This window comes from Thrips palmi, unplaced genomic scaffold, assembly GCF_012932325.1.
Source record: "Thrips palmi isolate BJ-2018 unplaced genomic scaffold, TpBJ-2018v1 HiC_scaffold_1, whole genome shotgun sequence".
Taxonomy (NCBI): Eukaryota; Metazoa; Arthropoda; class Insecta; order Thysanoptera; family Thripidae; genus Thrips; species Thrips palmi.
The window spans coordinates 6,355,542-6,377,374 of record NW_023144620.1 but is presented as its reverse complement, the minus strand read 5'-3'; the positions used below and the strand labels follow the sequence as shown (position 1 = coordinate 6,377,374).

The window sequence follows — 21,833 nt, the reverse complement described above, 5'->3', positions numbered from 1 at the left end:
CGCCGTCCTCTTCTCCAGCGTTCCTCGTCCTGCATCGCGCCCCCGAGCGCCATGCCCGCGCTTCGCTCGCCTTCGCTGCCGGGCGCCTGCCTCTGCCTTCCGCACTGCAGCGGGCACTGCACGGCGAGCCCCTCTTGTCCCCCGACGCTTTAAAATTAAATTCCTCCCCCTACCCGCCTCTCACCGCCGCGCGCCCTCAGCCCCAGCCGGCCCCAGCCCTCGGTCCCGGGTGGAGAGCGGAGCAGCAGAGAGCAGAGGCCGGGCCGTGGTGCTCCAGGCTGCCGAATGCGGGCGGTCCGCTCGCTCTGTCTCTCTCGCACTCGCGGGGCGTCCCGTATGGGTGCGAGAGAGACAGAGCGACCGCTCGACGGAGATGCGTCGCAGTTACGCCCCTACGGCCGCGTCACAGCGCCGCCGCCGGCCCGGACATGACATCCTCGGGCGGGGCGGGGCGGGGCGGGGCGGGCGGCCCCAGGGAATTAGGCCTTTGTGGCGCGGCCGCCGACCACGCCCCGGTCGCCCCGCGGCCATGGCAATGGGTATTACCGACTAATGTGTTGCTCACTTTTAATCCCCCCTCCCCCACCCCGGCCGGGCCGGCAGGCTTAGCGCGTCCAGGGGATGAATAAGACATGACGGGCCTGTTCGCCGCGAGTTGGCCGAGTTCTCAGGCAGCGGCAGCTTGGCGGCAGTGTGGCGGCAGCGGCCCCCGCCGGGATCGATACCGTCGAGCGAACCGCTCCCATTTCTGAACGCTTTCCACGTTTACGAAATGAAAATCCATGGGGCTTCCTGCCGGGCGGCCTCCTTGATCAATGCAGGATGAATAATGCACGTGTTTGCTTGCCCGCGTCTCGCAGGTGCTGACCGGCGCGGCCACCTGCTTCTACGCCTTCATCGGCTTCGACATCATCGCCACCACCGGCGAGGAGGCCACCAACCCCAAGAAGTCCATCCCGCTCGCCATCGTCGGCTCCCTCGTCATCATCCTCGTCGCCTACGTCACCTCGTCCATGATCCTCACGCTCATCGGTAGGCCCAGCAGCAGCGGAAACGAGTTGAAACGTGAGGAAAACCCGGAAATGAAACAAACCCCTTCCTCTGCGCAGTTCCCTACGAGTTCGTGGACAAGGACTCGGCCCTGGTGGAGATGTTCGGCTACGTGGGCGCCAACAAGTGCAAGTACGTGGTGGCGGTGGGCGCACTGGCCGGCCTCACCGTCTCCATGTTCGGCTCCATGTTCCCCATGCCACGGATAGTGTACGCCATGGCGCAGGACGGCCTCATCTTCAAGTGAGTACAAACCCAAATGCAGCTCAGGCGTGACAGTCGAAGGCAAGAGTATGACAAACTGCGCGCCCCGCCGAGGGCACTCGCTCATTCGGCGCGGCAAACGACGGCCATCTTTCACCGCGCTGCGCTTTGCGTCCCCGCGCTCTTGTTTTTGTCCTTGCTTTTTTGCGGCGCGCGCGGAGCGCGGAGCCCCGTGTTCGCGGCGGCAGCGGGCAGCAGCGACCAGCAGCGACAGCTGGAGTGTCAGATTAATTGAGGGGGAGGGGGCGGGGCTGCAGCAGACTACTGTACAAACACGAGTTGTTGTCCGCGCGGCCGGTGCTGCCTGGATTAACGAACGCCACCGATTAGCTCGGGATTAACTCGGCGTGGCGGTCCGACCTATTCGGACCGGACCTGGACAGTTGGTGCCGCGGCCCGGTCCAGGGACAGCAGGGCGGGGTTGCCGTCGGTCCGTCTCTCTCGCACCCACACAGCACGCCCCGTGAGTGCGAGGGAGAGAGAGAGAGAGAAACATCCCTGAAAGCGCACCGGCAAAAGACAGAGCGGCGCGCGGTGGCCGGACCGGCCCCATTATTCATGGGTCGTCCTCTCTCTCCCCCCCCCCCCCGTCTCTCTCTCTCTCTCGCTGGCAGCGCGGAGTGCGGCATCGGTGGCATTCACGGGCCGCCCCCACCGGAAGCCGCACTGGCCGCCGCAGGCCGCGGCAGCTAGAAGGGCCGCTGCAGGGGTGGCTGCAGGGGTGGCTGCAGGGGTGGCTGCAGGGGTGGCTGCAGGGGTGGCTGCAGGGGTGGCTGCAGGGGTGGCTGCAGGGGTGGCTGCAGGGGTGGCTGCAGGGGTGGCTGCAGGGGTGGCTGCAGGGGTGGCTGCAGGGGTGGCTGCAGGGGTGGCTGCAGGGGTGGCTGCAGGGGTGGCTGCAGGGGTGGCTGCAGGGGTGGGTGGGGTGCCGGAAATCCAGTGCTGGACATTTCCATCATCACGCCGACTAATGGCGCCGCCGGATTGGCTGCACACTGGAAAACGGTCCTGGAGGCCTGAAGTGCTGGGAGTGCTCGAAGGGCTCCTGGAGGAGGGCCTGGAGGGCCTGCAGGCTGATGGGGGCTGGCTCCGCGTGTCCCCAGCGACTCCCGGCGCGGCACGCCTTGGCATTAGGAAGATGACTCGCTCTGCTTTCTTTCCCGCAGCGTGACAGAGACAAAGAGAGCCCTCAGCGGCTCTCTCTCTCCCTCCCCCCTCTCTCTCTCTTTACCCTCTTGAACTCGTTTCCTCTCAGAGTGGCTCTCGCTGCTCGGCGCGCAGCACGCAGCAGGTCTCTCTCTCTCTCTCTCTCTCTCTCTCTCTCGTTCTCTCCTTCTGTGTCCCTTGTAACGCCACAGGCGGGGTTCAGAAACCATAGCTGTCATACCCAGCGGCGCCTTGTGTGTATGACTCCGGGACGAAAGAGGGGGGGGGGGCTGCGGTTTCCCTACGTCAAATGCAACACACTGTCAGGCTGGCAGGGCGCAGGGCGCAGCCCTCATGCATTCAGAGAGGAGGACCTGTGTTATTATCGCCCACCCTTTGGCGCGACTTGTCTCCGCGTCGCCCAGCCACCACCCCTTTCCCTTCGGAGACCAGGGTCCGTTGGACCGTCCGTGCTGCACCGGACTCTGCCGGACTGTGCCGCATGCGGGCGGCAGAGGCAGCGGAGCCCCCGCCCTTTCATCAACAAAATACGACATAATCGCAATAAAACTTTTGGAGATTCAGCCGCTTTTTGACCAACTTTGTTAAGCTACTGCTCCCAAACTAGATGCGGTCAAAGCCTTCCCGAGGCGGCGCATGAAAGAGTAGGGTCTTGAGAATACTAGGGCGTTGAGGGAGGTCTTTGACCGCAGCTAGATTGGACGCAGGGGTCGCCTAAAGTCAGCAAAAACGGCGACTTTCCGCGATTCAATCACTTTTGAACAACTTTGTTAAGCTACTGCTCCCAAACTAGATGCGGTCAAAGCCTTCCCGAGGCGGGGCATGAAAGAGTAGAGTCTCACGAGTACTAGGGCGTTGAGGGAGGCCTTTGACCGCAGCTAGATGGGACGCAGCAGCCGCCTGAAGTCAGCAAAACCGAGTACTTCCGGAGGCCAGCGTGGTGACGGTGGGAACGATCGTATCGCCTTGGGTGGCCGGTCTTCGCTTTCGCTCCGCCCGTGCCGAGTGGCAAAGGGAGGGGGTGGCCGTTTAAAGGGATGTAGTCCCTAGCAGCGTAGCAACAGGCTCCGAGGAGGCGGATGGCCAGCTCACGGCGGCTTGCGGTCCGCGACGACGGTGGGGTGTCGGAGTCCCAGAGTCCTTCGGGGGCGGCGCCAGGCGCAAGGGCTCACGAGGCGCGGCCGTCAGGGTCCTCGAGGCCAAAAAGAAGGAGGGAGGGCGATTTGGGAAGGCAATCAGTGTAGGCACCGGCCTGGGACCGCGGCACGCCGCCGGGGACCAGGCACGCGGGCACGCCATTGGTGCGGGGGCGCCAGGCCAGCCCGCGGCAAGACAGGAGGGGGGGGGGGGTGCTTCCCTCGCAACTTCGCAGCTCCAGCTGGCTTTTCGCCGGTCCGTGTCGGCACATATTTCACTCTCATTTCCCGTGGAACAACAGGCGGGGTTCGGGAGGGGGGGGGGCATTGTTGCGGAGTGGCGGCGAGGCGAGCACGGCGGCGGCCTGACGACAGCGGCCGAATGAAAGAGCCTGGCAAATGGGGGCGCGACTCGAGGTGCAAAAGCACAGGCAGGGGGAGGGGGTGGACAGCGAAATGGGGAAATGGCTGAGACAGCCCCAAAACACTTGTTACAACAGCAGGCTGCCTCCGTCTCTCTCGCACTCACAGGGCTTCCCGCAAGCGCTGCCATTATGGCGGGGTGGTGGCGTGCTGACGCGCGGGCCAGCGCGGCGCCGCTCTGCATGTAGGCGGCCGCGCCGCCGCCGCTGACGAGTTTGCTGGCAGAGAAATTGGTGGGAAAATCAACTTGTCGAGTTGTGCCCCCTCCCCCTCCCTCCCGCTCGGCGCTGCTGCTGCTGCCCGCGGCGCGCGGCCAAAGTTGTAAACGGCGTCCGAGGAGCCCCTCTGGTGGACAGCCCTACACGCCAATCGGCCAATCGGCTGCCCGTCGATCACTTTGCCGCGGTCGGGGACTCTAACTGCCCGCCGGCCGGGCCGGGCCCCCGGAGCGCTCCGAGCCCTTGAAGCACGGCCCTATGCTTCTTCCCGCAGGACGGCTCGCAGGGGTACCAGTGTACCACCCACTCGGGACTCGGCCGCTAAGGGGCTCGTTGCCAACTACTGGCGGCCGCTTAAAACTTTCGGCCGGGGCTCTCGCCCTCGCACCGGCTGCAGCCCGGCCGGCAGGGCCCCTGATTGGAACCGCGGTGTTCCTTGCGGTGTCGCGGGGCGGCGCGGGGCGGCAACAGATAGGACGTCACAGCGGGGGCGGCGAGGGCCCCGACGACGGCCAGCCCCGGTTCGGCCCCCGCAGTAACTTTGGCGCGACAGTGCTGCCAACATCGAGTGGGCACGCGGCCACACCACAACGGCAGCCAACTGGTCAAAAACGAAAATGAAACTGAATAGGGGTGGGGGCTCCGATCCGACTCGCCCCGCCGCCGGAGAGTGTGAAACCGAAACCGACATCCGAATCCGAGCGGCCCGCGGTCGCGGCCACGCCACTGCTAACCTTGTCTCGTTTCTCTTCTCCGCCCGCAGGCAGCTCGCGCACGTGCTGCCGCAGACCGGCACGCCCGTCAGCGCCACCTTCAGCTCGGGGCTGGCGGCGGCCGTGGCGGCCCTCGTCATCCGCCTGGAGGTGCTCGTCGAGATGATGTCCATCGGTGAGTCCAAGGCCCTGAGGGCCAGGCGCCCAACCTCTCTGCACTGGTTGGCAGTGTCTCTGCGGACCGGGTTCGTGTACAGCAGCACGCCTACGCCGGACCCGGCAGCAGGTTGGCCGGGAGAACTGAGAACCAGACACTGCTCCCTTCCGCTCCGCGTCCGGCCGAGTCGGGGCAACCCGGCGCAACCCGCCGTGGTGTTTAGCTGTCCGCTGGCTGTCAAGCTCGCTGTCCGCCCTCCGCCCGCCCGGGTAGGGTAGCCTTCTCGACGGCCTGCTTGGCGTGCCGTGGCGTGCCGCGGAAACTCCGGTCGCCGCAGCTGCTGCAGCTGGTCCAGGGGAGGGGGCGACCAGATGCTACCCCAGCTCCAGTTCCGGGTCACGCAAGCGCCACCAGCGGCTGGCCCTGATGGCCCCGAGAGCCGACGAGGCGATCATCGGAAAAGTGTTGGTCGAAACAAAAACGGCGGAAGCGAACTTTTGCACTGATTCTCTCTCTTTTTTTTTCTCTGGCAGGCACGCTGCTCGCCTACACGCTGGTGTCCACCTGCGTGCTCATCCTGCGGTACCAGCCGCACACCACCAACCTGATCGACCTGCTGCCCGAGTCGCTGCGCACGCCCATGCGGGGCTCGCCCACCAAGGACACCGTCGCCAACGGCCAGGTGCGTCCAGAGCCCCCCGAGAGGTGGGGGACGGCTTGGGCACGGTTCGGGGCAGCCCCGCGGGCCTCGAGCCTCGGCGTTTGGGGTCAAGTGGTCGAGCCCTTCGGTGCCGGCACTTCGGGCGACGGAGTGAGCGCGCGAAGGGGTGAAAGCCCCCTTAAAGAAAACACGTCACCCGCTGACAGAGTGACCGCACTGACTGCGACGCTAGGCTGTTATGCCTTCAGGATGGACTGTGTAAAATGACTGACTGTCTCGAGCAGCCACTTACCCACCCACTCACACATCAAAAGCGTTGGAAGTTTGGCCGCCGCCCTGTGGACAAAGCGAAGCCCTCCCTGCAGGACGAAATCCTTTCCTTGTGGGCCGGGTCGGCCGGGCCCTGCCCTGCCCTGAGGGCCGCTGCCCTATCAGTGTGCAGGAAGGACCTCGGCAGCCGAGGGCCGGCCGAGGCCCCCGCCGGTAAAGCCGCCGGGGAGGCGCAAGTCCCTCGGCCGGCCTCCGCGTCGGCCTCCCCGGCCTATAATCTGAGAGTGACCTCACCTCCGCCCTTTCCTTGGACCGGCCCGAGCAAACAACCACCTTCCTCTCCTCGTCCTCCCCGGCCGGCGTCCTTTGCCGGGGCTACCTGGCCGCCTTTTAATGCGACAGTATCAGCGCCTCGCACAAGCGCGCGGGAAAGGGACATTTTTCATCCGAGATAATGAAGATGGCCGTCGGGGTCGGGCCACCTGGCCTGGCGGTAACGCCTACTAAGCCACTGATGATCATCTACTAAAACCACGAAACAGGAGACCTTTTTCTTCCTTTCCTTTTTTCCTCGCGTTCAAAATCCTTTGTGATCCTTCTTCCTCCGGGCAGCCCGGCTCAGCTGGGCGACGCGACGTCGTCGCACCCCTCGGACGCACCAGCTCACGACAGCCCCATCCTTTTCCGCGATCTGCCCAAAGTTCCGTCCGGTTGCACACAGCGGGGGTGGAAAGGGAGGGGGGCAGACCGGCGGCCTGCGACGCCCCGCCCCGCCCCGCCCCGCCCCGCCCCGCCCCGCCCCGCCGGGCCGTCGAGGACAGTGCAGAGTGGTGCTGGAGCTCGCCTGGACGGTCCTCGTCCTGGCCGCCAAATCGACACGCAACTGCCACCGGAGCGCTATCGAGTCGCGGGGATTTTGGCCGCCGCCGCGCGGTGGACGGTGTGGACGCGGACGTGGGGCGTCGCCGCTCCAAATGGCACTTGTGTCCACCGTGCGGGCCGGCGAGTGGAAGGGAAGGGGGCGCCCCTCGATGCCGAACCCTCACACAATAATACATCGGCCGACCGCCGTTTGTTTGGTGTGTTGACACTTGGCGGCGGCAGCGCGGCAGGGAGAAGCCGCAAGCCCGCAAGCCGCAGAGTGGTGGTCCAGCACAGCGATGCCTCTCTGTCTGTCTCTCTCGCACTCGCGGGGCGTTCCCTTGGGGTGCGAGAGAGACAGCCACTGTTCGGATTCGGCCTGCAGGCTGATGGGGCACTGCGAAAGGGGGGGGGGGGGATGGCATTGCCGTCACGGGGATGGATGGGGAGGGAGGGAGGGCGCGGTTGGTGATTCAGGCAAAAAGACGGCTCGTCATAAAAAATGAAATCAATGGTAGCGGTGATAAATATTTAGCACGCGCGGAAGGAAAACCTCACAGAATCAATAGACGGCCCCGCACAATTACTAACTGAAAGCAAAACAAAACCCGCTCGCTTTTCCGGAGGCGCGCGGCAAGCACGTAAGGCTGTGCGCAAGAAATGATTCCCCTTTCATTATTCGACGGCGGCAGCCCTGCGGCCCTGCGGCCCTGCACACTGGTGGCACACTGGTAGTACAGTGGAGCGGCGCGGGGGCGGCGCGGGGGCGGCGCGGGGGCGGCGCGGGGGCGGCACCAGGGCAATTCGCAAAGAGGAGGACGGGAAAACCGCCGCCGCCACAACGCCCGGGCGGAGCGCTCTTCTCGGCCCGGACGCGCGCCCTCGTTGCGGGATAAAAGTTTTCTTTCGTTTTTTTTTTATCTGCAAGAAATAGTTGCGGCTGTCACTTTAATTTCGCCCCGCTCTTCCCCGCCCCCGTTCGCCGCGCCGCCCCGCCCCGCGGTCGCCCCCCGCGGCGGGCCGCCGCCGAGAGGCGGGAGGCGGCGTCGGGGTGGAGGCGGAGCGAGGGACCAAAACAGAAACAGAACAAAAACTTAAACGGGGCGGCGCAGCGCAACACGGCGGCGGACCGGAAACGGAAGCTCATCACGGCGGAAGCGGCAATCTGGGTGCCTCGCCACGCCACTGCAACTTGGAAGGGCAGGGCGGCGGCGCGGCGGCGCGGGGCGGAGCTTGAGATAAGGCTTATCCCCGGGCTCAGCTGCGCGTACATCAAGAGCGTTTCCCCGCGGAACGCAGCGCAGCGCCACGACCCGCCGCACCAAGCCGGGGCGCGGGGGCGTGGGCGGGGGCGGGCGGAGGCGGGCGGGGGCGGGCGGGGGCAGGTGAACAAGGGTATGGGCCCCAGTCTCCACCCCCACACTCCGCATGCTGCTGCCGGCCCCCGAGCCCAGGGGAAAATAAGAGAGGAGGGGCCTGCCTGGAATTCCCAGGAATGTCCTGGAAATTCCCTGGAACGCGCCGGAATGCTCCGCGGCCCCGCCGTGACGCAGCCGGGCGCCGAGTGCATCGTCACTCCAGCCGGCCTGACAGTGGGGTGGATTCCAGGGCGACTTTTCTCCTCGTCGGCTCGTTTTCAAGTGGGCTTCCGCGCGCGCTTCGATTCCTCGAAGTGAGAGTGAGGCTCCAGGACGCCGCGACCGAGAGTGACTACGCCACTGGAGCGGCTGCGGAGTCGTGCGGAGTCCCAGGGGTGGCAAATTTCGTCCCCCACGAGGTCAGGTGGAATCGGAGACCGGCCAGGACGCCAGGACACGCGAAGGACGACGAGCCAGCCGACCTGCCGCCGGCTGATGCTCACGTTCGCGCGCTCGCGGCGAACAGCCGCCAGGAGGGGGGGGGGGGGGGGGGGGTTGCCAAGTTTAATGGGTCTACGTCCCGGCCGTCCCGGGGGCACGTGCTGCTCCAGGCCCCGCCAGGCCGCCCGATTCCTCGCAGTGTCGTGGCCCCGTCTCCCTCGCACTCACGGCGCGCCCGGCAGGGGGCGCGAGAGAGACGGAGCCACGACACACTGCGCGGAATCGGCGGGTAATCCAGCCGGCTTCAAACTCGCGCAGCCCCACTGAGGACGACTATGCAATTAATTTAACTTCGATGCGCGCCACTCGAAGCGCAGTGTGTACAGTGTAGGGCGCGCGCGCGGTGTCCCAGGCCCCCGATAAATCTGCGTTACTTCCAGCCAGCGCGCCTGGAAAGCGTCTGAAAACCGTTCGCGTGCCGCGGTGTGTGTGTGTGTGTGTGTGTGTGTGTGTGTGTGTGTGTGTGTGTGTGTGTGTGTGTGTGTGTGACCGTGCGAGTGGTGTGCTAGAAATGGCTCCCACGGGTTCAAGATGAGCGTTTCATAATTACCGTATCGACCGACAGGCGGCGCCACCCGCCTTATGCCCTGCCCGACCGGGCCCGGCCCGGCCTCCCCCGCGAACGCCACGCCACGCCACGCCACGCCACGCCACGCCACGCCACGCCACGCCACGCCACGCCACGCCACGCCACGCCACGCCACGCCACGCCACGCCACGCCACGCCACGCCACGCCACGCCACGCCACGCCGTCAGACCCTCCAACTTCCGTTCCGTATCGAAACTCAAGAAGCCATTATTACACGGACCGGTAACCAACAAGTTAAATCAAACTCCCTTCCGCGCGCCGACACACGCTCACACACACACGCACACACACATCGCAGTAAAACGGCGGGCCGCACTCCAAAGTTGCGTCGTCATAGTCGACCCGGGTTGCCCGCGGTGCGCCGCCAGGAGCGGATCCCCGTCGCGCCCTTTATTGACACGGCCCGGAAAACAATGACAGTTGGCTTTGCGGAGCACAATGAGGTTTTCAATTAACGCGCCGCCGGCCAAAATGATGTGCCCTCCTGATTCGCAGTCAGACAGTCAATCAGTCTGTTCGCGTGGAAAATGAAAACGACCATTCATTGGCTGCGCCCGCATTCGGCATGACAGCGATGAAATTCCAGCAGGCCGTCGGTTATTCTGTTAATTTCTCTATTGGTGTTTAACGCTCGTCAGGGTCAGTTTCCTGCAGTGCTTCGTCTCTCTCTCCGCGAATGACGGAAAATGGAAACAAAAGGCACTGCGGACTCTTGGTGTGCGAGAGAGCTGGAGTGGGAGGGGTCGCCGCGCGCTCACATGTGGATTGGACTTGGTGCTTGTGGCCTAGTTCGCCAACAAACCCAATCTCGGCAGTCCGCGATTGGAAAACGACGAGTGCCGAAGGACGAGGAGGGAAAAGGGAGGGGGGGGGGGCAGACGGCGTAGGTGCGGCGCGGGGGACTCGGAGGAGTCGGGGACAAACGCCCGGGCGCCGTCGTGATGGTCCTGGTCTACAGCTCACCGCGGCTGCATTCGTTCCACTCGTTTGCGCGAGCGCTAAGCCACGACGCGTGCGTGCCGTGCGTGCTGCGCGTGCCCCGAGAGCGGCCCGTGTGGGCTTAGTTGGATAAGTACCGCGCAAAGCCTCAGCCGACTGAGTTGCAAACTCCCGCCGACTTATTAAAGCAACAGTGGGATTCATCAGGCAGCGCGGGCCGGGACTACCCCACGCCCACGGCCTCGCGGGCTTCCCGCGCGCGGAGTATCTCCAGGCGGTTACTAACTCCCTTTCTCTCTGCTGCAGGTGTACTACGGCAACACTCTGCACCCCGACCAGCTGAAGGCGTCGCTTGGCGGCCCCACGGGCTCCATGGGCCCCATGGGCAGCGCGCAGCCCAGCGGCGCCCCCGGGCCCCCCGGCGGCTCCACTGCCAACCAGAGGGTCATGGTGCGGAGGGTCACCAGGAGGTACTCGTACGTGTCACCCCGTGTATAGTAGCGCGTACCACGCACAACTAGCCCTAGGCTGTAGTCCTACACTGTTACCAATCAATCTTTTCCACTCATTTCTCTCACTTCTGATCAAACCTCATGGTTTTGACCTCTGTACTACTTCTTTGCAATTCACTCTTACTCTCAATCACCAACTTGCCAGGCGTTTTTTCAAACAGTGTAGGCGAGCCCTTTCCGGCGTAGCCGTAGTGGCCCCAGTGGCCCTTCAGTCCCTTAGGGCACAAGTGGCGTAGCACGTAGCTGCATGCGCAGGGTGCACTCAGCCCCGCACAGCAAACAAAGGGGGCGCCCGGCCTGGCTGGCCCGGCCGCCCTGAACACAGACGAGGACAGAGAGAGAACGCGCGCCTTGTCCGTCTTGTTGCAGCTCCCCCGACAGCGACGACACCCTGCCGGGCGAGGACCAGGAGGAGGACTTCTCGGGGCGCGACGACCAGTTCCTGGTGTCGGACCGCAGCGAGAACAAGTTCTACGGCTCGGTGCACGGCGCCTCCAGCCACTCGGGCACGGGGCCCATGGCCGGGGTGCAGGCCGCGGTGGGGCCCAGCCTGGGCTACCTCAGCCGGCGCCTGCAGGTGGGGTGGCCGACGACTCCGTCGCACACTCGCACATCGGAAACAGAAAAGCAAAGCAACTGCTTCTCGGTTCCAGACGTTCACCTACTTGTGTCCCGCCATCTTCCCCTGGGTGGACAACGGCCCCGCCACGGAGGAGTCGGGCATGTTCGTGATGAAGATGGTGGGCGTGCTGTACGTGCTCATCTTCATCTTCGACCTGATCGTCGTGAGCGCCACCAACAGCGCATCCAGCGCCACCACCTTCTTCCTCGTCGTCTTCTTCCTCGCCATCCTGGTCGTCCTATTAATCATTTCGAGGAAGCCGCAGAATAGGTGGGGGTCGCTGCTGACCTTACTATATCCTAAAAGGAAACAAAACAAACAAAAACAGAATTAATTTTGTTTTCCGCGTTTGACAGAAAAACTTTACTCTTCATGACTCCCGGACTGCCGTTCGTGCCGGCGATCGCCGTGACCGTCAACATCTACCTCATCTTCAAGCTCTCCATCCTCACCCTCGTCCGGTTCACCGTCTGGATGACGCTCGGTAAGTCGGCGCAGTTCAGGAGGCCGCCAGGGCCGCGTAGAGTCGGACTCTAGGGCCCCAGGCAAGCGCCGCGAGGGTAGGCAAAAACCCCAGCGCAGCGCACGCGTGCGCCCGCGCGGCCTACCTCGCAGGCGCTCTGCCCGGCCCGCAGCCTGCATCCATCTAACCCTCTTCCCTGTGCAGGCTTCGCGATGTACTTCATGTACGGCATCAAGAACAGCTCGCTGGAGGAGCACACGGAGGGCGACGAGCCCAGCATAGAGCTGTCCACGGACCTGCGGGCGGCGGCCAGCTCCAGCACCAGCCCCGCCCCCGGGCCCGCGCCCAGGCCGGCGCCCAGGCCGCCGCCCCCGGGAGCGCCTGCCTCCAGCAGCTCCTCGACGAGCCGCGCGCCGCCGCCGCCAAGACCCGTGCCGAGCAGGCCGCCCGGACTCCAGGCCCAGGACTCGCAGTCCGCCCTCTTCATGCCCACCACGGCCTTCCCCACGTGGGACGACTAGGGCTGTCTCTGTGTTCCAGCGGCGCCGGGGGAGAGGGGAGGGGCGAGGGACGGTACCCGAGGTACCCCAAAAGCGAGCGAGTACCGGCTAGGGCCACTTTTCCTCTTCGTTTTTCTTGTTCTTTTGGTTTAAGTTCGTTTTTGGAGTCGACTTTTAACGTCGGCAGAAATGAATTGAAATGAGCTGTTTTGACTTGTATCGAGTCTACTCAGGTGTAACCCAACGTTTTTGTTAAAAAATCAAAACAAAACAAAAAACAACGACCTAAGGGTGTCTTATAGTTCTTCAAATGATGCAGCCTACACTCCTACCAGTTTTGGTTACCTATGCTATCCACCCCATACCTCAGCAGTGCACTTTTAATTGAGATCAAAATCAATCATCCCTGCTTCCATGAATAGCATGTTGAGTACTTTCTAGTACTCGCCCACTGTTACTGTTGTCCCATGACAGTTCAGTCTGAAAATAAGTCTGTAAACACTTGAACTGCCTTCAGTTGACGTTCTGTACTTTTGGAATTGTACTGATTGATGAGAACATATCACTAATTTTAATGTTGGACTCATTTGTGATGTAGTGATGAAAAATGAAACTATGGAAATGTAAAATCATTAGAAGAAAATTTTTTATTTTGTAAAATTGATTTTAGTTCTTCCAGACGTATATTTTGTTGACACTCTAGAATTCTAGAGATTTTGATGAGAGATGTTTCCTCTTTTTTATGAACTGTACTCTAATTTTAAGTTGACTTTTGTTTAGCCTGGCCCTGCAAAACTAAAGACAAGACAACTGCCCTGATTGTTCATCTCCCCCTGGTCACTGCGACTTATAGCTATTGTAAATAAACAAAAAATGTTTTAAATGTACAAAAGAATTAGTTATAAGTGTCAGAGTGTCATAGTCGCCCCATACAACCATCAAGTACAGGTTGCAGAGGGGCTTTTGTATTTTGTGATTTGTCAGCAGCAAATGTAATAAAAAATCAGAATTTATAAATGTTATCCTACCAAAAATTTTAATGTTATTGCTGTAAGCTAAGAGATATCAAATAACCATTGATGGTACACCGTACCCTATTGAAACGTGATAAATAAATGTTCATGAATACATGACAGCCATTTCTAAAGGGAGGTGTTGTACCTTGCTAGTCCTCTGAACAGTGTCTCCATCAGCACAAACTGCATTCAATGTTTGTGAATGGCATAAAGCATTTGTACCATATATGTAATGACTACAGTTCTCCAAAATAATCTTCAGAATCTCAGTATCATAGGTCTTTATTCCCTTAATCCTTTGTGACGTTGGTGGGTAGAGTTATTCAACTCAATTTATTTAAATTGAGACCATCAAGATCAATGAGCATTAATATTTTTCTATCAATCCAGATAACACACATGCAATTTCCAAGAATGCATGTGCAGAAAAGGCAACATTGAGTAATCACTTGAATAAAGAGGACAATATTCAAACAAAGGAAACATTTGTACATCTCCAGCAGAATATGCAAATGTGTACCTTTGAATCTAAAATTAAAGGATATCAAATAATCAAGTAATTCCAAATTGCTGAGAGACAAAGTGTTCTACATGGAGTGAATGTTTATATGTATGTATGTATGCATGCATGTATGAGTGAGTGTGTTTGATGTTGTTATTATTCTGTTTCTTACAATGTTCTTGACCTTGTGAGATTTCTTTAGAATGAAAATGGAAATGTATCTGGGCAAGAGAGGAAAAGCTGGTGATGAAACAAAATGCAATAATTGTCTTTACTTTAAATTAAAGATATACTTTATTTTGTGAAAATTGTTGCAGCCTCTTCTTAAAATATTATTATTGTACAAAAACATTTATTTTGAAGTTGCTTTGTGAATGGATTTGTAAGAAGTAATGAGTAACACATTATTGAGCACCGCTGATGGTGGTGCTGATTATTGTTCATTGCATTATCAGAGTAAATATCTGAAAGAATGAATTTTAAAGGTTCAATGGAGTTCATCTTAAGAAGTATGGCATTTCATTGTATCATTCCTTCTTAGTGTAAATAAGAATACAGAGACTAGATATAAAGTTCACCTGATTTTGTTTGTAAGGTCTTGTTTCATAAACAATCTTCATAAAATTTTATGGCCTATCTACCCCACAAAACATATATTCTGTTCTTCTTTCGTCTCCTAGCTATTTCATATGTGCTAAATGTAAGTTTAGAGAAATAATTAAGACTGTGGGCAATTGCGAAGAAAGATGAACATATGACTTGAAGGAAAAGAAGAAAAAATTAGACTACAAAGGAGATTCCTCTCTTTGAAAATGTACAGTGTAAGTCACACAATCAAAGATTGCCACGACAAGTCAAAAAGACACCTACCATTGACATAAAACAGGAGGGGTTTTGACTTTACAGCAATGTTTCGAAAGATTCAACACCAACACACATCTGTATCACAGTGCTTAAAGCAATTGCCAAATCTCTTCTTTGCATGTATGCTGTGAAAGCATGCATACCCTTCACCATACAATAATTTATATAGGAAGCGTTTAAGTACTAAGTTATGTAAGCTTTGAGTTGAGCTTGTTGAGATCTTGTACACTCTATCTATTCTTCCCTTAGATTCCCATTCTTCTCTGTTCTATTTCTAATTTACAATTGAACAGAAAGCAGAGTGGCTGTGGCCGAAAAAGGAAGCAAGGGGTGAGATTTACTTCATGAGGAAACATGTGATCCATTGATTTATGATACAAGGCAGCCTAGATAAATGTCTTCTATAAGTATTTTCTTTTTTGAGAAAAATCATTGACAAACGCGCACAGAAGGTTTCAAACCTCACCTTGAAATGGACTGCAGCTAGATACAAAACTGAGGAAGTTTAAAGTCACTAGGACCTCTTCTTCTCTCCCCTCCCCCCTTAAATACCTGATAAAATTAGTGCCACTCTGCTTTACTTTCAGGAAAAAAATCCATGTCTTTTAGACATATTAAAAAATTCTTCTTACTATACTCTTTAACCACCATCTAAAAGCTTTACTTGTTAAAATATTAACTTTGACGGAATGCATCAAATGTGATGACATTGGTGATCATTATTGTTAAACACCACTTACATTTTAGGAACATTAATTAATGTGTATTATATGTGTTGTAAATAAAAGTTACAAGCAAATATTTTTAAGTTTACTTGATTTTACATGATAAGATTGCAAATCTTATACATTGTTGACGTTTTGTTTATAGAACATTGTTGACAGACGAATGGCAAATTTTGTGAGATTTTGGAAGGATACTGGATACTGTTTTGAAAGCTTGATTATACAGATGTATTAATTTGAAACTTTCATGAGAATAAAAATGTTACATTGTACAATGAGTGTTGAGGTCTCTTCAAAACAGGTCAACAAAACTAAAATTGTAGAAGGGGCTGAGTCTCCATCTGCCATGATTTCCACAACTTCCCTAAGACTTACCATTAATTTCTGGGATAATAATTACTTTTTCTTTTCTGCAGCATAATGGCTGATGAAGCGAGCTGATGGGTCAGACACATTCACCCAACGGGGCATCCAGAAATAGGGTGTTAACGACGATTGTTTTGGGAATTTCTTTTCAAACATGACTCTGGAACAGCAAACAAAATTATTTTAAAGGATTCTATTTTTCCAATTAACTGTAAAAAGAAAACTTCTTGTTCCTATTTTAATACCTGTAGTATAAGGCTTCTCTCGTTTTGGGGGTGCAATTGGGAAACAGAGTTTTGGCATCTTCTAGTGCAACATCTATTTCCCTTTTAGCTACTATCTCCTGAATCACTTGGAATAAAGACTTGCGAATAGATGCAACACCATCACTGCAATATCACACACAACAGTTAAAAACATAAAATTTCCAGAACTTGCACCAACTTTTAATTTATAGACATCCATAATCAGGCTACCTGAAAGCTTCTTTGTGTCGCCACAAAATGTTATTAGGCAGCAAGCCGACACCATCAAATGCTGAACGCAACAGGTGTTTCTCCACACCATCCTTCGGCTGCAGCAATTCTGGAGGAAGGCTGAGCATGTAGTTGGTGAACTCAAGATCCAAAAAGGGAACTCGGAGTTCCAAACTGGAACAAAAACCAAATAAAATGTAGTAAACCTTTGAGAGAAAAAATTTCCTATCAAGATATTGCATGTTTCTCTTATATCATTATGGGTTGTGTAATTAAGACAACTTACCTCCAAGCAGCAGTAGTTCGGTCCGCACGCAGACCATCAAAGAGATAAATGTCTTTCAAAAGTCGAATGCTTTCTGCCCGAGCTTCAGCAGTTGATGGCGCATCTCTGAAATAAATATACCCTTGAGCTAACTCATCAGCTCCTTCACCACTTAAAATAACAGTTGTGTCAGTCTCTTGTTTGATAGCCTTCGCCACCAAATACATTCCTGATTAAAAATAGAAGTTCAATAAATGAATGTCTCCAAATTACGATCAGCCAATTTAAAACCACTTTCTACACCTACCAATAGATGCACGGACTGTGGTGATGTCATATGTTTCCAAAGTGCCAATGACTTCATCAAGTACATTTCCCACATCTTCTTCTGTGAATGTAATTTCGTGGTGCTCTGATCCAATATGCTTTGCAACTTGCCGCGCTGCTACTATGTCTGGACTATCACCCATACCAATTGAAAATGTCTAAAATCAGGCAAAAAATGTTAGCTCCATACACTTGTGTTTTCCTCACTCCAATTAATTAAAAAAAAAAACATGATAGAGTAATTTTACCTGAACAGGGTATGGCAGATTCATAGCTTTCGCTTCTTTGACTAACAAAGCAGCCACAAGACTCGAATCAAGTCCACCAGACAATAGGCAGCCTACTCTGCGGTCTGCCATTAGACGCTTGCGAACAGCAGATGTAAGAAGAGTTCGGATGTTTGCAAGAACATCATTTTTCAACTCTGAAACGTGAACAAGGAGATCTTAGTTAAAGAATGTTTAACAAAAATTGGGAGTCCAATTCACGGTATATTACAGAAAGGTAACTTACTGTTGTAGGGTACAAATGGCCTAAATTTGGGGCGCTCAAGACTTCCAATTTCATAGAAGCGTTCTTGTCTCAAAAGTTTAGCCCTTCCATCCTTATCAATGGAATATTCTTCAAACACCCCAGGAGGGAAAGGTTCCAATGTGAATTTTGAACCATTTAGCTCTTTGGTAATTCCTATAAGACCTAAAAGAAAATAATAAGAAAATTAATGGATAGATAAATGATTTAAGTTGGACACAGTACAATTTTGTGAACTGGTTCATTATAAGCATACCTTTTGCTTCTGAACACACTCCTAAGACACCAGTTTCACTGTAGAGTCGGAACATAGGTCGAACACCAAAGGGATCTCTAGCCAAGTAAACTTTTTGGTTGCCTGAATCAACTAAGCAAAATGCAAACTCAGCATCAAGATTGGTGGTTGCCATTTCAATTCCACCTTTCCCAAAAAGGTGAAGAATGGGTTCAACATCACATCTAGTTTCTGTAGGAAACCCAAAATCTTTAACTAACTGCAAAAATGAAAGGAAAAAGGTGAAATGTAAAACTAAACAGAAGTATATACACGTAAATACAAACATGAAAGTTTTCATATGCACCTCATGGCAGTTATAAATTTCTCCATTGCACATCAAGGTGAGGTCGGGCAAGCAATGCAACTTCATGGGTTGCATACCATGCACACTGTCAACGATCTTGAGTCGGTGGAAGCCCAAACAGGAGTGCTGAAAGCATCACAAATAAATTAAAACTAGCTACACAAATTGACTAAAAATTCAAAATATAGCAATTTACTTACGGCCATTCGACAGTCAGCCTCCACCCTCCAGGCATCAGGACCTCTGTGTGAAATTTTGGAGAAGACGGCATTGCTGTGAACTGCCACATCAGTTTCAATGCCAAACAAGGCCCAAATCCCACACATTTTCACCTGCAGACAAAAGAAAAGTAAAAAAGTGTTTAAGGTTTTATTGGTTAAGGTGGCAGTACAAGTGACGCGTTTCCTCGTTCGACAATAAAAGCACTTTTAAAAATAGGAAGCACAGGGTCCTGGTCCTCACTCCTCACGGGTCCTGAACAAACGCATCTTTTTCTATTTTTACACACTCGCGGGGGTGGACCTCGTCTCCAACATCTGTGACCATGAATGCGGCATCATTCTGAATGAAACAGACGGTGATTTTGCCGGGGACTTACACAGGATCGTTGGTCCTCCGAGTGTCACAAACGAAATCCTTCGAAAGGGCCGAAAATCAAGGAGCGACACCGGAGTGTGGCGCGTCGGTCCTGGTTCCACCCCAACCACCGCGACACTGCGGGACGGCCGCCGGCGGCTGATGCAACGCGGCAAGTGGCGGCGGCGGATCGAAACCTAAGCCTCGCGCCTCGCTGTCCGTCCCGTCCACGTACTCAGTGTATTTTATTTTCTTTTTTTAACGATCTGCTTGTCGTGTCATTTCGGCACGACTGAACGCTGAGCGAGGCTGAGAGCCTTCCGACGTGGAGGGCACTTTGAAAGTTTGCGCTGCGCTGCTGCAGCTGATGCGAAATGAATGGCACGGCGTTTGCAAGTCGGTGCATGATTCGCTGCAGTTCTGAACCGCCGGCCGCGGCCGACCAATCACAGTGGCCGGAGCGGAGCCTGGATGGCGCTGGAGTTGTATGAGAAGCATGCCCATTCATAAATTCATATTTAGTGCCCAGTCAAGTTTTAAACAGTTTTAACCGTAGTAAAATGGCCAGTGGGACTGTACGGCGTCTGCGCCTCAAAACGGTTCTCATTGACCTGAGTGGAACGTTACACATAGAAGAAACTGCCATTCCAGGGGCACAAGATGCCTTGCGTAGGTGAGCAGCAGCTGTGCTGTAGATGTAAACAGACACCATCAGGCAGACGACATACAGTTTGTTTCGGTCTCATTCATCCTGGGAATTAACCCGATATATGTAGCGGTTTGGTGTTACTTAGATTCCCTCTGATCAAGGGGATAAAGTGTTTGGATTACTGTTAGATGTCCTTTCCAAAACAGAAAGTTACTCCCTGCTAGAGGTCCTGTGTTAAGGTTATGTGTATCGATAGTTTAAAGTTACAATGTTGCTAGTCTGTCCATTTTATTGCTTTCAGGTTACAAGATGCGAATCTCCAAATTAAGTTTGTGACTAATACCACTAAAGAATCCAAAAGACGTCTCTTCAATCGTCTCGCCGGTCTTGGTTTCCCAGTGAAACAAGACGACTTCTTCACCTCACTCTCCGCCGCTCACGACTTTGTTAAAAAGTCTCAGCTGAAGCCTATGCTTATCATTGACGATGCAGCAATGGAAGATTTTGAAGATGTCAGACCTGCAGAGGGTGCTGAACTTGACTCTGTTGTCATAGGCCTTGCTCCAGAACTTTTCAACTACGAAAAGCTCACTGAAGCCTTCAGGTACGCAACAACTTTTATATTTCATGTCAATCATTTTCTGTTTTTTTTTTTTTTTTGTTTTCTTTTTGTATAATTACATAATTAACTGAAAGATGTAGCACCTTGTTATCTTATCAGTCTGTGGTCAGTTTGAGTTTTTTAAAAAGTCGTTACTTTAAGAAAAAAATATATCAACGTCGCTTATCTTAGTTAATTCCAACTGAAGTGTCGTTGCCAGGCGGTGAAACAAGGGACGTCCCCCTTCCCTTCCTTCTCCCCACCCGTCTTCACAGGTGCAGACTGTAACACCTACTTTGCATTGCACTCGGAGTGGCAAAGGAAAGTGCAGAGTCAAAAACAACTACTGATTAGGAGTTTGAATCAAGGGCAAGTTCTCAAATCTCTCTCCGCTTCCTTCAAGTTCGGACAGAGGGCCCTCGCGATTAACGCCGACTTGCCCGATTCCGTGGGATATCAAGTCTGGGGCCGGGGGACAGCACACTGACTCCGAACAGAGCTTTCTTGGCTGTGTCTCTCTCGCACTCGAGGCGCTGCCTGCCCGCCGGGGTGCGGGAGAGAGCGCCCAGGCATTGTTCGGAGAATCAAGCTTGCCTTTCTTTGCATGTGTACCCCGGGCCTGTCGCGGTCGCTGCCGCCACACTGTAGCCAGCCCGTCACCGTCACTCGGCGAACCAATATTGAATCTAGGCGGAGTGCGGAGTGGCCGGGCTGGCCCGCGTGGCAGCTTGACAGCTTGTCTCTGACTGCCCGACCGGCGCGGCGACCGGCCCGGCCGCGGCACAGCGAACACCACGACAGCGCTGTCCGTGGAATAGATTATTTTTGCTTTTTTTTGTTTTGTTTGTTTTGTGTCTGGGTAAGGCTGCTACCCGTGCTTCAGTATGTACGCGCGTCACTATCACAGTGCCACACTGCCTCGGATGTAAATTGGGTTGCCCGCCTTGCCGGCGGGGCGGGGCGGGGCGGGGACTTCCCTAGAGCCGCGGCGGCCCCGCTTCGCCACGCCCTGTGATGGCATCTGTTCTCGTTCCGCAGGGTGCTGCTGAACCCCGGCGCCAAGCTCGTCGCCATCCACCAGGCCCGGTACTTCGCGCGCAAGGACGGCATGTGCCTGGGGCCCGGCGCCTTCGTCAAGGGCCTGGAGTACTCCGCCGGCGTGCAGGCCCACACCGTCGGCAAGCCCTCGGCCGCCTTCTACCGCGCCGCGCTGGACGGCGTCGACCCGGAGGCCGCCGTCATGATCGGAGACGTAAGTGCTCGCTCTGTCTCTCTCGCGCCCTCTCTAGGTGCGAGAAAGACGACCGCGAGTCCTCACTCTGCCTTCCCTCCCCTGCAGGACGTCCAGGACGACGTGGCCGGCGCGCAGGCCCTGGGCATGCGGGGCATCCTGGTGCGCACCGGCAAGTACCGGCCGGGCGACGAGCTCAAGATAGACCCGCCGCCCGCCAACGTGTGCGACGGCTTCCCTCAGGCCGTCGACGCCATCCTCCAGGAACTGCAGGAACTGCCCGTCAGCTGAATCTCGCCGCCACCAGTATTTGATGAGAATAAATGTATGATGTGTCCCTCGAGACTGAAAGCACGAGCGAGCAGTGGTCCTTTTCGACAGAGATGAACCGTCGCTACTCCGTGCGAGAGAGAGCCACTGGCGCACGGGGTAGTGCTGGAGCAGCGCGTGTCGCCGGCGCGCCGGGCCGCCGTGGCGGTTGGGTGGCCTGCCTCCACGGCGCCCGCCGACCGGGAGGCTGTCTCGGCATCTCGCCGTTGGGATGAACGCGACGCGGGACTCCGCCGCCCGCATCGCGCATCGCAGCGCGGCGCGCGAACGCGCTCTTCCCACAGTGCACTCCACGGCGCGGCGGGGTGCGGCGGTCGCGTGCGACCCCCGTGCCGCTGCCGCCGCGGCCGAGGGGTGGTCCCCGCATCCTCCTCACCTCACTCGACCCCGC

At 55.7% G+C, this 21,833-nt stretch overlaps 3 protein-coding genes across 3 annotated transcripts in view; 2 read left to right on the top strand and 1 right to left on the bottom strand.

The window, feature by feature from the left end:
- The window catches only part of LOC117654260 (probable cationic amino acid transporter), a 41,191-nt gene extending 26,488 nt beyond the window's left edge, over nt 1-14,703 (top strand). Inside the window, exons 6-14 of the mRNA XM_034400676.1 lie at nt 861-1,032; nt 1,110-1,293; nt 5,019-5,143; nt 5,659-5,807; nt 10,612-10,781; nt 11,187-11,394; nt 11,471-11,709; nt 11,796-11,923; nt 12,107-14,703. Of these exons, the coding sequence (XP_034256567.1) occupies nt 861-1,032; nt 1,110-1,293; nt 5,019-5,143; nt 5,659-5,807; nt 10,612-10,781; nt 11,187-11,394; nt 11,471-11,709; nt 11,796-11,923; nt 12,107-12,423 (1,692 nt within the window). The 3' untranslated portion in view covers nt 12,424-14,703. The remainder of the gene's footprint in view (nt 1-860; nt 1,033-1,109; nt 1,294-5,018; nt 5,144-5,658; nt 5,808-10,611; nt 10,782-11,186; nt 11,395-11,470; nt 11,710-11,795; nt 11,924-12,106) is intronic.
- LOC117654263 (asparagine synthetase [glutamine-hydrolyzing]) lies at nt 14,191-18,817 on the bottom strand. Its single transcript, XM_034400691.1, has 11 exons — nt 18,654-18,817; nt 18,256-18,387; nt 18,056-18,181; nt 17,731-17,968; nt 17,457-17,639; nt 17,192-17,367; nt 16,924-17,101; nt 16,638-16,845; nt 16,352-16,525; nt 16,121-16,264; nt 14,191-16,035 (listed from the first exon to the last, which is right to left on the bottom strand). Exons 2-11 carry the CDS (start codon nt 18,379-18,381, stop codon nt 15,906-15,908), a joined length of 1,683 nt encoding a protein of 560 aa, XP_034256582.1. The 5' UTR covers nt 18,382-18,387; nt 18,654-18,817; the 3' UTR covers nt 14,191-15,905.
- Nucleotides 18,818-19,022: 205 nt separating this feature from the next.
- LOC117654266 (haloacid dehalogenase-like hydrolase domain-containing protein 2) lies at nt 19,023-21,469 on the top strand. The gene is made up of 4 exons (XM_034400707.1): nt 19,023-19,304; nt 19,582-19,884; nt 20,920-21,133; nt 21,221-21,469. Exons 1-4 carry the CDS (start codon nt 19,192-19,194, stop codon nt 21,401-21,403), a joined length of 813 nt encoding a protein of 270 aa, XP_034256598.1. The 5' UTR covers nt 19,023-19,191; the 3' UTR covers nt 21,404-21,469.
- Nucleotides 21,470-21,833: the final 364 nt, after the last annotated feature.

Excerpts from the sequence above, each read along its gene's own strand:
- LOC117654263 (XM_034400691.1), bottom strand. The coding sequence starts at position 18,381 with ATGTGTGGGATTTGGGCCTTGTTTGGCATTGAAACTGATGTGGCAGTT. Across the intron at positions 17,969-18,055 it reads AAATTTATAACTGCCATGAG|TTAGTTAAAGATTTTGGGTT; the intron begins GTGCATATGAAA and ends TCATTTTTGCAG. Across the intron at positions 17,102-17,191 it reads ATCTGCCATACCCTGTTCAG|ACATTTTCAATTGGTATGGG; the intron begins GTAAAATTACTC and ends GCCTGATTTTAG.
- LOC117654266 (XM_034400707.1), top strand. The coding sequence starts at position 19,192 with ATGGCCAGTGGGACTGTACGGCGTCTGCGCCTCAAAACGGTTCTCATT. Across the intron at positions 19,305-19,581 it reads GCACAAGATGCCTTGCGTAG|GTTACAAGATGCGAATCTCC; the intron begins GTGAGCAGCAGC and ends TATTGCTTTCAG. Across the intron at positions 21,134-21,220 it reads CCGCCGTCATGATCGGAGAC|GACGTCCAGGACGACGTGGC; the intron begins GTAAGTGCTCGC and ends CCTCCCCTGCAG.